Genomic DNA, 16,883 nt, shown 5'->3' on the forward strand with positions numbered 1-16,883 from the left:
TAAATCTCAAGTAATCCTGTATCACAAATCCTAAATTTTTAAACCCCATTGCTAAACCACAAACTCAATCTATAAACCCTAAACTTTAAATTCAAAATCTTAAATTTTAATTTTTAAACTATAATCCTAATAAGAAAATAATATTTTTTACTGTAAGTTAAAAAATATTTATTTATGAATTATAAATTTTAATTAAATCTAATTTATTTATTTATTTAAATTTAATAACTATAAATTAATGTAAAATTTAATTTTACTTAACTCATTTTAAAATATGATTTTAATTAGCCAAACCAAAACTGTTTATTTATTTAGCATTATATTTATGACTAAAAAAAGGACAATTGTCGATAAGAAAGCATTAATTTAAGAAGATGAGGTGACGTTTGGTTCGCTGTAATGTTTATGAGGGAATTGAATCTGTGAAGGAATTGGAATCTGTCAGGAATTGGAATCCAATTCCATATTTGTTGGTACGCAAGAAATTGAATTGGAATCCAATTTCATATTTTGTTTGGTTCGCAGACATGTCAGATGAATTTGATTTCAATAATGTAAAATGACAGAATTGTCTTTCTTGTTTTTTTACTTAATTTTAGTTTGTTTTATAAATTACATGTAGCAATATATTATAAAAATTTAAAAAATATTAAATTTAATTTTATTGATTGATTATTCATTTTAATCAATTATAAAAATCATGCTAATAATCATCATAAGTTAAAATCATCCCAATTAGGGATGGTCATGGGTCGGGTTTTTGGTCCACCCAACCTGACCCGAGAACAAGGGAACCTCCATCCGAAACCCGACCCGACCCGAATATATGAATTAGAAACCCGACCCAAAAAAATAAAAAATTATTTTTATTCAATAAAAGCATTGACTTAATTGAAAAAATATATATGGAGAGGGTATTATTGTAATTATTCCTAAATATATAAGGTAAAATTATATATTTTTTGGGTCGGGTCGGGTATTTTTCACCCTAAACCCAAACCCGACCCGACCCAAATATCACACTTTAAAAAAAATCGACCAGACCAAAATAAAGTTTCATCCGACCCGACCCGAATATATGAATTAGAAACCCGACTCAACCCGACCCGAAATAATAAAAAAATTATTTTTATTCAATAAAAACAATGACTTAATTGAAAAAAATTATATATAGAGGGTATTATTGTAATTATTTCTAAATATATAAGGTAAAATTATATATATTTTTTGGTCGGGTCGGGTATTTTTCACCCTAAACCCGAACTCGACCCGACCCGAATATAACACTTAAAAAAACCGACCCGACCCTACCAAAACAAAGTTTCACCCGACCCGATCCGAATATATGAATTAGAAACCCGACTCAACCCGAAATAATAAAAAAATATTTTTATTCAATATATGAATAAGTTACCAAAAGATTGATAATGGTAGTATAGTCAAATTTCAATTCCTTCAAATAAGAGAATTGAATTACATTATAGAATGGATAGAATTCACTTTCCCTCATTTGATAGAAAGTTGAAGTCATGAGAGATTCCAATTCTCTTTGAAAACTTGAACCAAACATAGAAAAGTGATGAAATTAGATTTTAATTATCCTAATTTCAAATAATTCCTGCGAACCAAACGCCAGATGAGTTGTTGAAATCAATTTATTAAATGTACTAATGAGACCAACGGTAACATTAAGTTTGGCAGGTTGCTTAAGGGGCAATTTCGGAACAAATCGGAAAAGTTAAAGGGCACCTTTTCCCTATATATATAAAATAAAAAAGAAACTGAAAAAGAAATCCCTCCCCCTCCACAGTAAATAAAGAAGAGAATGAAGACTGAGAGCATATGAAAAAAATAAATCCTTTTTAGTGGGCGGCAAAGTGCCTCGTATTTCGGTGCTTTCTCACTTCATTCCTAGTCTCTATACATCCTCTTTCTCACTCCTTTAGCTTCTTTCTTGATCCTCACTCTCGGTTTCCTTGTTGATTCATTGCGTTCATGCTAAAGTTTTGAGTTTACCCATTCTTTTGGCGGTTATGGCAGCTCCAAAGCCTGAAGAAATAAGCCACCTACCCATGGATCAACTTCAAGGCTTAGAGTACTGCATTGACTCAAATCCTTCTTGGGGTATGTCTTTTTTTTTTAAAAAAAGAATATTTTTTCTTCTGCATTTTCCGGTTTGTTTTGTGTTTGTAACACTCATAGTTTGCTTGTGGAAGCAGGGGAGACTGTAGCTTTGGGGTTTCAGCATTACATTTTGGCTTTAGGAACTGCTGTGATGATCCCTTCTTTTCTCGTTCCTTTGATGGGTGGAACTGATGTATGCCACTTCGAATTATATGCTGAATGAATAGAATTCCTCACTGTTTCTCTTATTTTCTGGCCTTTGGATATTCTTCAGATTTTCTTTCTTTATCATACACACACAAAGCATAAGACGTATGTTTAGCATGAATTTTTATCCTTAATTTTTTTACTTTCTTATAAACACGATTTCTCCCTTTTTTGATGGTTTAGGATGATAAAGTAAGAGTGGTGCAGACACTACTATTTGTTGAAGGGATTAATACACTTCTACAAACACTGTTTGGGACTCGGTTGCCTACCGTGATTGGAGGGTCTTATGCCTTCATGGTTCCCATTATATCAATAATTCATGATACTTCCTTGATGAGTATCGAGGACAATCACGTGGTTAGTACACTTTTCAATCTTTTACTCTGTAACGCTTGCATTTTCATTGTCTTCAATCTTCTTGTGCAAAAGGAGATTCATCAAGGACCTACGGTTAATATTTGTGGGACCTACTTGCTCAGCTTAGTGTTGATTTTGTAACGCTTGCATGTACCAAAGTCTTCAAACGAGTCACGTCAGTGAATTGTCATCCTGTTTTTGCTCACACTCTTTAGCTGTATTGACTATTGATGACCCTAATAAGTGCAAGAAAATGTAAACAAGTTGCAGCTGTGCTCTCTCTCTCTCTCTCTCTCTCTCTCTCTCTCTCATTAATCAAACATCAGGTACTTCATTAGTAAGGCTAAGGTGGCACCTAGTAGCATTTCAAATCAAAGAATATGAGCTGTTGGTTCATTAGAAGGCCTTTTATTTGTATGCATTGTGCAGAGATTCATGAACACTATGAGAGCTGTCCAAGGTGCATTAATAATAGCATCAAGCATACAAATTATCCTGGGATACAGTCAGATGTGGGCCATTTGCTCCAGGTGCAATTTTAATCTTGAATGGTTCCCAAATTCAGGAAACACAATTTGAGGAACTATTGACATAAAATTAACCTTTTGGCTTTTCAGGTTCTTCAGTCCCCTTGGAATGGTTCCGGTTATTGCACTAGTGGGCTTTGGCTTGTTTGATAGAGGCTTCCCTGTGGTAAGAAACTATGATGCTATTTGAATTATTGAAAGAAAATTTCCTCGTGTTATCACTAATTTAGTTCTAATTTGTTATTAAACTCTCCACCAGGTTGGTCGCTGTGTGGAAATCGGCATTCCGATGCTTATTCTATTTATAGCCTTCTCCCAGGTACATATTGATACTAACTTGTTTAGCAGTTGAGGCCAGATGCATTTGGTTTTCGAACTCTTGTACGGGACAAGTGAGTACCATATATCTGATAATGTTGTGTCAAAAAACAGTACTTGAAGAATTTTCAGCTAAAACAACTTCCAGTACTGGAACGGTTTGCTCTTCTTATATCAATCACAGTGATATGGGCATATGCTCATCTCTTGACAGCTAGTGGTGCATACAAACATCGTCCAGAGTTAACCCAATTAAATTGCAGAACCGACAAGGCCAACCTCATTTCTTCTGCTCCATGGTTAGTCGAATAATTTTATGCACACTGAGAGGATATTAAGAGGAAGAACTTGATTGTGTTATCTTTTCTGACTGAAATTTATTCAATCAGGATAAAGATACCTTATCCTCTTCAATGGGGTGCTCCTACTTTTGATGCTGGGCATGCTTTTGGAATGATGGCTGCTGTTTTAGTCTCATTGATTGAGGTGCTCATCAGAACTAGAAACTAAATTGAATGCACTTCGATGACAAATAAGAGCCAAATAATGTTTGTTTTGACAGTCAACCGGAGCTTACATGGCCGCCTCACGCCTAGCCAGTGCCACACCACCTCCAGCTCATGTTCTTAGTCGTGGTATAGGCTGGCAAGGCATCGGGATCCTATTGAATGGATTATTTGGAACACTGACTGGTTCAACAGTCTCTGCGTAAGTAATGTTGCTTTCTGTTTCTGAAAATATTACATGCTACTACTATACTAATTCCACGAGAAATAACAGAGAAAATGTGGGGCTCCTTGGAAGCACTCGCGTTGGAAGCCGGAGGGTCATTCAAATCTCAGCTGGCTTTATGATATTTTTCTCAATGCTAGGTGAATTACCAGAATTTATTTGAACAGACGATTCTTTTGAATGTCTTTCATAGTTTCTTCGTTTGACTTGTTTAACATCTGCAGGAAAATTTGGAGCTTTGTTTGCATCAATACCTTTCACCATATTTGCTGCCGTGTATTGTGTTTTGTTTGGTCTTGTTGGTTCGTATCACAATATCCCTTTTGTAAATACCATTGCATAGTGTTGCTTTATTTCTAACTATGGCTTTGTTTGCTTTCAGCTTCTGTGGGGCTGTCGTTCTTGCAATTTACGAACATGAACTCTATGAGGAATCTCTTTATTGTGGGCGTTGCTCTGTTCTTAGGTTTATCTGTTCCTGAGTACTTCAGAGAATACACTGCAAAGGCTCTTCATGGTCCTGCTCATACCAGGAGTGGCTGGGTGAGTTAAAATGTCCGGTGTTCCTTGGCCATACTCAAATGATTTTCTTAACAATGACACTGACAACTTTTGTTATGCATGCAGTTCAATGATTTCCTTAATACCATATTCTTTTCATCACCAACTGTCGCGTTAATTGTTGCCGTATTCCTGGACAACACACTTGACTATAAAGACAGTGCCAGAGATAGAGGAATGCCTTGGTGGGTTAAATTCCGGTCATTCAAAGGAGATAGCCGGAATGAAGAGTTTTACACACTCCCTTTCAACCTCAATCGTTTCTTCCCACCATCATAAACTATTTTATCGAAGTGCTAATGGGGATATGTGATGATGATTGATGATCACAGCCTAAAGAATGGAGTTTCATGTGATTTTCATTGCTGAGAGGCTGCAGTTACCTCTCTCCCATGATGTGCTATATATTTTACTTGGGTTATTCAGGTTTAATCCAATTCCTTAGTCCTTCGGCCATGTAAGAATTGTTGTTCAAGTTATTTTTTTAATGTTAAGATAGAGCTTGCTGCTTTGAACAGTGTTTGCAAAAGGCATTAACCAGAGTCTTCTCTTAGCAATAAAATTTCGGATGACTTCGAATCAAATGAATGAAGCAATCATGATCGTGAAATAAAACAGGAATGAAATGGCGCCAATGACATACAGTTGAGGGCCCTTGTTTTCATATTGACTGATAATACTCTAAAGTAAAAGTGATCTTAATAAGATCTGCACATGCATTCTGAGCACCTTGGCTGTCGATAAATACTCCTGACCAGAGCCCCTCACCCTCACTCTTTGACCTTCCTCGATCATCTTTCTTATTCTATCTGCAAAAGTATTCTATCCCATGGTTCTATTTTTTGCCAAAATTGCTGCTAGCCTCTTCTTATTAGGCCTCAACGTTGGAGCATTCCCATCACCATAGTAAGTTCGGAATCCAGATACTAGAGATGATAATTGGCTTCCAGAGTCTGTCATGGCAAAGACGTCTGAAGTTGCACAGGCTATGAAGTCTAACGCTGCTAGCTATATCCAAGGCAAAATTTTATGAAAATCGGCTTGGCTTTGGCATTTGTAAGTTAAATAGGGTATAGTCTGACAGAAAATTGTCTAAAATGCTAAAATACCTGAGAAGAGAAGTTTCTGAAGGGAGCAAGTTCACTGGGTGTGAGCAGTGTTTCCTTAGTGACCAGATTGGGGTACAAACTGGTAAAGGGGTGCATCCTGGAATTTCCCCCATATGTATGAGACCCTGCAAAATAACTATAAGTTACAGGCTTGAAGCCAAGAGCAGCAAGCACAAGTGCTGCTTCTTCAGGTGTCAATGGACATCTCCCCAACTTCCTCAGTTCCACTGGAGAAACAGGCCAACAAGCACGGATGGTAGCAAGAACAGACCAAGTCGGTCAAAATAAGTGCATGAAAACAACAAGAAAAATAAACATGGCAGAAGACAGATAGGGGGCTAGGAATATTACTTTGTGTCCCTCAAGCGTTCAATGAGCAGTGGAAAATGGATCTCTCTGTAAGCTTGAAGTTCTTTTTTCTCATCTTCTCCACCACCGAAATCACATAGGGAGTATGCAACCATATCCTCTTCAAATCTCAAGTGTAAGGCAAGATATATGGACGTGCCTCTAGCAACATTATGCTGTTTGGAGGAGATTCTGGGTGTGAAATCTCCTAGCAACTGTTTATCCAAACGGCGGGTTGCAGCATAGGATTTCTTTATCCTTTTGACTAATAATGAACCAACTTCTTGAATTTTTGGCACAAACTTCAATGCATGGAAGTTACATTTACACCTCAATCTCTGCAATGGAGCTAAGAACTTCACATTACGACTAACTTCGGAACAAGGATCACTAGTGACTAGTGAGTGTTCTTCCAAACTAGTAATGCCTGCTCAGAAATTTCAGTTCTTTTGCATGATTATCCTAGTTAAACGTGCAAGGGGATGTCACAGACCTGAAGGTGAGGAGGCAATGGGTCAAAACCAAGTCGATTGCCAAATCCGAGGAAATGAACCACTCTTTTCTCCAGAAGAAGGGGAAGTACACTGCTAAGGTAATCGTCCGGCTTTGCTTCCTTTACTATATCTGAATCAGTAATCTGCTTTGAGTTCAGAAAAATAAGAAAATAAAACAAGATCAGGGGTTTTATATTGTCTTAAGAAATGAAGACCAGCTTTTAATGCAATGTATAGGAACATAAGACAACGTACTATGCTACCAATGGCTTCAATATCTAAGGACTTCAAGTGAGGAGGTAGTTCCTTTACAATATCTATGTCATCCTTCAAGATGCACATAAAATAGTCTTCTTGGTAGATGTCTCCAAACTGGTTGGTTTTCCATTGGAAAATTGTTCATTGTCGACTGTATTCGAAATCTAAGGCAAAGACAAATGTGATGACAAGAAACCAGATGATAAGTATAAGACATGGTTTCAGAACTAGGATCCTTCCACACATTGCTGTAAAGAAATTTAGGAATAACCAGAGTTGCGTTGAGTAAAGATGCCACAGCAACCGCATTGCAAGTCTGCAGAGAACAACCACCAAGTTGTAGTACAAGTAAAAAAGCAATGAACAATGAACAGATGACCAAAATGCAAATTGAAACTTACAGCTACTCGTTGTTGATTCAGGCCACCATTTGCACTGACCATTATATAGCCATTGCTTTTTGCAGGCTTCCCTGTCTCAACAAGAAAAGCAAAAGAACTTATTGCAGGGAAACATATTATTCAGTTTCACATTGTTGGCCATAGATTATACCCTGTCATTATCAATTACGAAACACTAGATATTTTTGCTATATGCTGAAGTTGAAAGCAAGGTATTTACCTGGGCTCGTTGGATATTTTTTATCTGCAGAAGGTTTCCATTTGGATGCTTGATGGTAAGGTTCCTCCCAAAAATTCAGACCATCTTGCTTAGACTCCTTCTGGATTCAAAGGGAAGTTTCAAATTTTAGGGGGAAAATTAACTCATATTATGTTCTTTAAGGTGATATAAGAGATTTAATGTGCTTAATATACAAGAAGCATACCTCTGCAAGAGCACCGGTAGCCAAATTGAGAAGCCTATTGTACATGTGAACTGATGGTCTTTCTTCACGAGTATAGACAGCTCTATCCTCCTTAGCATACATATAGGGAAATAAATACCAGCTAATTGGTGCCAATTCAGCATTCATTGCATAAATAGTTAAAAACAAGGATTAACAACAATGTGAATGCCTCTTAGCCTATGTTAACAGGATTCTTTATTTTCCTTGACAATCTATGACCGTCCCGGATCCTAGAAAGCAATTCAGTCCAGAAAATTGCTTCTTAGAGGGTTAATGCTAAGCCAGATGATATCCATCAACCTCTTTTAACTTCCAAATTTTGGCTCTAGAAGAAATGGGAATAACTTAAATAAAATTGTAACAATAATCATACCTCACTGCCATTGGAGTATCTTGAAGTTGAACTGCCTTGAAGGTTTACTGAAGCAAAAAGCGACACCATCAGAGAATCAAGCAAGAACAGAAAAACCATCAACAGCTACATAAAAGCCATCAGCAACAACATAAAACAATTTTAACATTCCGCCGAAACCCCAACATAAACGCCCTTGCAAGGATTCAACTTCCCGGAATCATCTTTCAAACCATGGAGCAAAACTACTTTGGAATTTCCATAGTTATCTGCCCCTAATATTCTCCTGCCAATAGAAGGATCAGTAGTGGCCCCCAAAGAATCTGAATTACTACTTCTAGTATGACCATCTTTCGTCCTGAAAAATGAGTTAGTAATCTGCGAGATGGGGCGTGCACATCTCGGTGATCCTTGCTTTCTCATCGAGTAAAGTTCGATGCAACTCTCTCTGTCTCTCTTTCTCAATGGAGCTTCATTTCTTGTTTTGACATGAACAAGAAAAACAGAAAACCTGGAATTGCTAACCGGAAACTAATGTTTAGATGACAATAACATGGTGGTCTTACAATCTTGTACCTGCTAATTTTACTATTTTTTATTCCCGTCATTTTCTTACAAGGACCCGTCAACAAATGTGAGTTGAGCTAATTAAGTTTTCAGCTGTTGGTAAAAGAATAAGTAACAAGAAAAATGGGGTGTAGTTGATAAAACAAGAACGTCTAAGAAGATGGAAGAATTCAAAGAAACGCTGACTGGGCGATAGCGAGTTAGGAACGTAAAAGGAGCGAAACGCAAGACAGATCGGTTGGCAAACTCAAACTCCACCTGAACTATTTAAATCGTTTACCCTTGTAATGCAAGTATCATATCATAACAGCTACTTCCCACCAAACATAAAGCAAAGAGCACAATGGATTCTTTTGCTTTCTTATTTCATTTATGATATATGGACTCAAAGTGTCATATATAGAATATACGTACTCAACGAGGCTATATTTAATTTCCCAGACACCAAAAAAAAAAGAGAAAGAAGAATAAACAAGGCAAAGTACTTGACATTGTAACGATCTGGTTCAATAGCGAAGTCAATTGATCAATGATTTAAACTTATAAGTTTCTAAAGGGTCCTCCGGTGGGGGTTAAATGATGGCAAAAGGAAAGTCCCTCAAGAGATTCCAGAATTGGGGAGGTTGTTCCATCGGAATAGATATCCTTTGCCCCTGAATTGTGCCCCGCCTTCATGCCCCATTTCCTAAAGTTTTGACACGACGTTTCTTTTTCGTTTTAATAGGGTAAACTATATTTGATATCACCCAATTTTATTTTTTATATTAAATTTACCACTAAACTGTAAATTAATATGATTCTAGCACTAAAATTTATTTTTAAGTGGTAAACCTTGTATTGATATGGATGATGGTTCCGTGAACATAACAATGTAGTTAAAACGATGTCATTTTGGTGTGAATATATTAATTACGTTATTTTTTTTATAAATTTTTAAAAATATAAAAGTTTATTAAAAAAAGATTATGGAAAATAATGTAATTATTATTTTATTTTAAATAATTTACATTTACATTTTTAACTAATTTATAATTATACACTAAGTCCTTAAATTTTAAATTTTTAAAAATTAAATTAATGATACCTAATGGTGTTCAACAGTGCTCGTCGAACGTTGTAAAATTTTTCTTAAAAAATAAAATTAAATTAAATGGGCAGTGATAGAGAGCCAAACCAGCTCAATTAAATCCAACGCCTTCAGCAAGAAATTCAGAAGGAAGAAGAAACTAAAGCGGAAAGGATGTATAATTTAAATCATTGTTCATAGGAATCTTAACGGCAGTTAAAATCGAGATTAACATTGGTTTTTAACAGCATTTATTTATTTACTCCATTCAACAAATTCAGATCATAACTATGTTATATTGATCAAAGAAACAAATCAAATATAAAGAATTACTTTTTCTGACAAATTTAAATCTAATCTTAATATAGTATCCCAAATAGAAAATAGGAAAATTTTAGGAAGCAGAGGAGAGAAGGGATTTTTAAGAAAGGAGTGTCTAAGGATGTCAATTTAATCTTAAATTTATAAGACCAGACCGTCCCAATCTGATATAGTTGATTTTTTTTTTTTAATTTTGGTTTAGGTCCAATTGGGTCAGCTTTTTTTTAGGGGGTGAGGTCATTATGGGTCATGTTAAAATGGAGTGTAAAAAACTCCGATCCGTCAAGGGATAATAATGTAATTTTTTAAAAAATTATTATTATTTAATTAAGTCATTATTTTATACCGATTCAGATTTATATTCTAAAATTTCAAATCGGGACGGAGTCGGGTGGATGATATATATTTCTTGGGTCAGGTTGGGTCGGGGTTGGATGGATGATATAAAATTTTTGGGTCGGGTCGGGTTTGGGTGAAGAATATATATTTTTAGGTCAGATCAGGTTGACTAAAAACATGACTCGTTGCCATCCATATGAGTGTTCCTAATAGGTTTAAATTACATTACCTAAATGAATATGAGAAAACAAAGATGAATAATTTAGCCAACCGACCAAATGTGCTTAGGGATGAGCACAACTTGACTTAACTCAAAAAATGATTTTTTTTTTAATTTTGAGTTATTCGATTCAATTTGAATTATCGAGTTAGTTTTCGATTTCAAGTTAAATTAAAATTTGAAAAATTTTGAATTACTCGAAAAATGAATATTTGGTTGAGTATTTTGATGGTTTTCTAATTTCATCCTTGCTTTTTTTCATTTAATTCATCCTTCATTTTAAGACTATTTTTTATCAAATTGAATCACATGCTACTAAACCATCATACTATCATATAATATCTATGTATATATAATCCCTCTTTTTTATAATAATTTATCTATTTTTTAATTTAATCACTCAACTTTTCATAATTTCTTTACTTCTTCAACTTACCATTAATTTTAAGTCTATTTTTACCAAATTTGAACCACATACTCTTATATAATTATAAAAATACCTGTAACATCCTCAATACCGGGTTAGTGACTAAATTGTAAAATTTTAGAATTTGGTGATTAAAGTAGAATAGTTGAATAGTTAGATGATTTATTTGGGGATATTTCCTGAAAGTTGTTAGTAATTATCCAAAGAATTAAAGGGCAAAATGGTCATTTGACAAGAAAGATATTTTTCCCCTCTTATATGAATGTATCATTTGGGGGGAAGAATTATCTTCTTCTTCTTCTCCACCGTGAACAAAGGGAGCTCCAAAGGTGAGTTTAATTTTGTTGTTTAATTCTTGGATTTCTAAGTGGATTTTGATTCTTTGGATGTTATATAAGCTTAAGGAAAGCTTATATAGGATTTAAACAATAAGATGAGTGAATTAGGAAGGGATTTGTAAAATGGGTTTTAAGATGTGTTTTTGATATGGTGTGGTTTTTAGAGTTTTGATGAGATTTTTTGACTTGTCATCAACTTAATTAAGAAGTATTAAGTGTTAGAATTGGATTTGAAACATGTTGAAAATTGGGTATGATTTTTTGAAGTTCATAAAGAGGAGAAGATTTTGAGGTTTAAGATGTGATAAATGAGTAGAAATTAGTTTAAGTATGTATATTTGAGTTAAGAATATGAAAGGGAATGAAACATGAAGAATTAAAGTGGAGATAGTTAATTTTCGTGCATGAACAGTGATTTATGGGAAAAAATTTCAGATTATGCAGGGGGTTCAGATATCCCCTAGGGGGTATTGATTCCCCCTAAAGGAAAAATGGAATTTTGGTTCATTAAACTAGCTTAAGTTATTAACATCAAGTTTAAGGTTTAGGCTTCTGATAATTGTTTTAAAAATTATATTTATGTAGATATTGAGCCTAAACAAGTTCTGGAACAATCAAAGAATTAGGATCGAATCAATGCAAGGCTAAGGTGAGTGCAATTTAATTTGTACTTAGGTTATTGAACAAACATTGGCTTGCAATGAGCCAGTGACAGAGTTACTATGGTAAGAAGTAACTCCTAAAATATTATTCGATTTGTGATTGATATGATGCTTATGTGGCATGAGTGTATGTGATATATATATTATTGCATATGTTACATGAATGGTGTGAATACATGTTAGTGTGATAAGGTATGTGAACTGGTATAAATAGTATATGTGAATACATGTTATATGATATGAGATTAAGTGATGAAACATAAATGATATATATATGATGATATAAGAATAAGACATTAATCAAATGACATATATGTTTATGTGAATCCATGCAAAGTGATACGAGCTATATGACATATGAATATGAATTCATATGAAAAGTGACATGAATTACATGAAAGTAAACTACGTGATTATATGCACATGTGATATGTGATTATAAGAGCAATGATATGAGTACATGAATATATGAAGCAAAAAAAAATGCCCATGTTATATGATACGAGAGCTATAGGTATAGTTGGCATGCCAAGAGTCGAGGATCTACGCGGTCCTTCGGGACATATATAGTGGTCCTTCGGGATAAATACATAGGTCATTCGGGACAAATTTCATATGCCACTCAGTGGGACTTATACGAGCTGTGGTGACAACAATAGTGCACAACCTCTATGTACTCACATATCTTTAGTTCTCACCAGTGTACCATAGGCTAATAAAGAGATAATATCAAATACAATATATATATGATGTATATGTTTATTTTTATTATACGAAATGCGTTATATGAATTATATGATGTTATGTGTGTTTTGTTATGAAATGATATATGTGTTCCATGATGTATAGGGAAATGTTCAACATATGCTTATATGATATAAAGGAATTAGTGATAATAATATGATTATTATATGATATAAAGGAATTAGTGATAATAATATGATTATTGATAAATATGTTCATGATAAAGGTAAATGTGTGCATTGGTTATACAATGGGAGATATGCTTTTATATGATATGATAGTATTTGCAGTTGTATGCCTTTTGTTTATATGAAATGGTATATGGTTATACTATAAGTTTTATATGCCTCACTAAGTCATCGACTTAGCGTGTGATTGTTTCACACGTAGGTTTGGAAAGCAAAAAGAGAAGTAAAGAGGAACAAGACAGGTCAGTTCTCCTTACCGAAGATCAGATCATAAATGTAGATCGAATTATATGTATTTGGTTAGAAAGAATTTAGTTGGCATGTAATAAAAAAATATTTGTATTGGATATGCTCTGATCAAGTTTTGGAATGTTTTAAACATATATATATGTAAATGGTAAATGTATAATGATGAACGTTTTAAATTTTATGAGTTTTATACATGTTTTGCCGAGGTACTGTAGCAGTATTGTAGCAGGGTATCAGTTCCTTGTAGCAGGGGAATTGATACCCCTTAAGCAATCTGATTTTTTTTTAGAATTCGGCACTGTTCACAATAATGTTCATTATTGTTCATATGATATTGTTCATACCGTATTTTACTGTTCATAAATACGTTTTTACCTCAAAATTTTATAATGAACACAATTCAACAATATATAATCATATTTTCTTAATATAAATTCAAATGTTTTGCTATCTTACAAGAATATGGTTTCAAAAAGTCAATGTGACATCTCGGACTCGTATTCGGGTCGGATACGGGTTGGGGTGTTACAATACCTATGTAACTTCAATTCATATTCATTTTACTAAAAATGCACTCTTTTTTAATCTAATCCCTTGATTTTACATTTTACTCCATTTAATCTTTTAAGTGCTATTGTTTGTAAATTCTTTATTTCCATCAATCGTTTGACTCGTTTATATTCTCATCAATACTTTACCTTTAAAGTATTTTTTAAAACATAATATTATTAATATATTTTATAATTTTAGATTATACTTGGTATATTAAATAATATAATAACATGAAAAGAATATGAAGATATGTATATATATAAAAATTATGGTTAGAGAAATTCAAAAAATTAGAATCAATACGTATTAGAATATTATAAATAGTTATAATTAAATTGTACAAAAATTTGAATAGTTAAGCTCGACTCGAATTTCTTAAACTCATAAAATATATATTCGAATAATTTAAAAATTTATATTCGACTCGATTCAACTAATAAAATATAACTCTTCAACTCGAATAATTTAAAAATTTATATTCGATTCGATTTAACTCGATCCAATAAATACTCACTCTTAAATATACTTACTCATCAAATATTAGATCGGTAGATTGAAGGGAAGGAAAAATCACATCAACAACAAATATAACATTGACATGGCCAATAATTTGGCAAGTTTTCGGCATTTTTCCTGAAAAATCACTGGTGACCGGTATATTTACCGATCTAACACCGGTCAGATTATATTTCCCGATCTAACACCCGTAGCAGTAAAGTGTGCTCCCTGCCCCGCGCTATATGCTGATTTGGCGCCACATGGGGTATAATGTGCCCCCTGTACCGCGCTATACGTTGATATGGCTTACATGTGGGTATAGCGCGGCCCCTGATCCGCGCTATACGCCACGTAGGGGTATAGCGCTGCCCCTGCTCAGCGCTATATCTGGGTATTAATTATATTCAGGGTCCGTGCTATACCTTTATCTGAATAATTACATATAGCGCGGTGCAGGTACCGCGCCTTATATGGTTATAAATACCCTTCACTCCCCGTTAAGTTTCTTACATCTCCTCACATCTCTCTCCTCCAACTTATAAATTAATACAACAATTCCGTCAACGAGTAATAATTCTGGTAATTTTCTCATATTTGATTTAGAAGTTCTTGCGATTTTTCGTTATAAATTTCGTTATAAATTTTGTTATAAATTTTTTTATTATACTTATTGTTTATTATGATTATTTGAAAAAATATTATACTAATTATTTTTAATTAATTTTTGTGTTTGTAAAATTGAAAAGCAAGAGCATACGTCAAAATAGTTGTGCGGTACAGGTAATAATATAAAATTATATTATTTAAATTATTTACATTGATGTGTGAAAAATTTATTGTGTTATATTTTCGTTCATATATATAATTTATTTAATCAGGTTTGTTTCAGTTATTTTTTTTACAGATATAATATTGTCGCACTTTTAAACTCAAAGAATGGCACGACTTTCAGCTATTGTTTATTATGATGGTGAAATTCGAGAAGATGAAACCGGCGTTGTTTTCATATCAAATGAGCGTGTTAAAATATCATTCAAGAGAAACATAACTCTTGAGGAGCTGATAACGAAGATTTCGAGGAAGATTCATGTTGGAAGTAGTAGAAGAATGTCGTCGTTGCAGTACATATTTCCAACATCATTGTTGCCATTAACTTATACAGCGTTTGAACTTTCGAACAATGATGATGTTCAAATGATGGTCGAAGCTCAAAGTAATTATTCAGACGCCGCTATTGAGATGTATGCACATTTTGTTCAAGTGCGTGTTGTTCAAGGTCAATCTTTAAGCTCCCACTATGGGCTGGCTGAACAAGTTAATCAAGTTGACAGCCCGACTACAGTAATGTGTAATGATTTTAATGCCATAATGGGGAGACATTCATCCTCAACTCCTTACGTTATGTACCGAGATGGGTCCACGAACAATCCGTATGGCAACACTGCATCCAATTCAAGGGGAAGGCATTCATCTGCAAATTTCTTTGACCATATGGAGATGTCATCGATGCAACCATCTGTGCAGTTTCCATTTGACACGATGACTTCAAGCTCCAGGGGGAAGCATTTGACTGCGAGCTTTTTTCGATCTCAATGTCGATATGCCTTCTAGTTTATGGGGAAGGCGTGCAAGTAGTAGGTTCTTTGACCTAAATGTAGAGACCATGGAGGAACCATCATCTCCACCAGAAGAACCGCTTCGTGAGCCTGGTGCGGATGGTGCTGAGATTGGACTATTCATTCACCCAGAATCACCGCAATTCAACTCCGATGATGATAAAGTTCCAGGAAATGTGGCACAAACTGACCCTCCTGCACACATGTATGAAGCTGATTATGGTGCAATGTACGGGCCAGAATTTGTGGATATGCCTCATCTCGGTGACTATGTATATTACTCATCAATAAATAATGGTGAGTTATATTTAGGCATGGAGTTTTCAAGCAAAGAAGAAGCGGTGATGGCTATAAAAAATTACAATATCCGTAATTCTGTCGAGTCCAGAGTCAATCGATCGACGACCGAAAAATATGTATGCTATTGTGCCCGACGCGAAAACAGATGCAATTAGATGGTTCACGTATCGAAAATGAAGAGGAAAAACAACATATGTGAACTAACATTATACAACGGTCCTCACACATGTTGTGCTAGAGGGGTCAACCAAGATCATCCCAACTTGGACTCTGAAATGATATGCCAAGCCATCATGCCCATGGTAAAAACAAGCTCTCATATAGTTGTTGCAGTGTTGATTTCAGCTATACAATCGTAGTATGGGTACCCTATCTCCTATAAAAAAGCTTGGTTGGCAAAATAAAATGTCATTGTCAAACTTCATAGAGAATGGGATGCATCTTACAATGAACTTCCAGGTTGGTTTAGGCTGGTACGGACGTTGAATCCTGGGATAATTGTGGACTTCGAAACCTCCTATGCATACCATAATGATCGAGTTCGTTGCGATCGAAGCCA

The 16,883-nt window shown here is 34.5% G+C and overlaps 1 protein-coding gene and 1 pseudogene across 1 annotated transcript; one reads left to right on the forward strand and one right to left on the reverse strand.

Moving 5' to 3' along the window:
• The first annotated feature begins 1,830 nt into the window (after nucleotides 1-1,830).
• On the forward strand, nucleotides 1,831-5,276 carry LOC120194825 (nucleobase-ascorbate transporter 2-like). The gene is made up of 13 exons (XM_039197010.1): nucleotides 1,831-2,124; nucleotides 2,220-2,317; nucleotides 2,515-2,691; nucleotides 3,121-3,221; nucleotides 3,309-3,384; nucleotides 3,478-3,537; nucleotides 3,651-3,835; nucleotides 3,926-4,022; nucleotides 4,099-4,244; nucleotides 4,317-4,408; nucleotides 4,493-4,570; nucleotides 4,651-4,811; nucleotides 4,896-5,276. Exons 1-13 carry the CDS (start codon nucleotides 2,034-2,036, stop codon nucleotides 5,106-5,108), a joined length of 1,575 nt encoding a protein of 524 aa, XP_039052941.1. The 5' UTR covers nucleotides 1,831-2,033; the 3' UTR covers nucleotides 5,109-5,276.
• Nucleotides 5,277-5,527: 251 nt separating this feature from the next.
• LOC120194848 lies at nucleotides 5,528-8,772 on the reverse strand (annotated as a pseudogene).
• Nucleotides 8,773-16,883: the final 8,111 nt, after the last annotated feature.

The sequence above is a fragment of the Hibiscus syriacus genome, unplaced genomic scaffold (genome assembly GCF_006381635.1).
Source record: "Hibiscus syriacus cultivar Baekdansim isolate YM2019G1 unplaced genomic scaffold, ASM638163v2 tig00117002_pilon, whole genome shotgun sequence".
Taxonomy (NCBI): Eukaryota; Viridiplantae; Streptophyta; class Magnoliopsida; order Malvales; family Malvaceae; genus Hibiscus; species Hibiscus syriacus.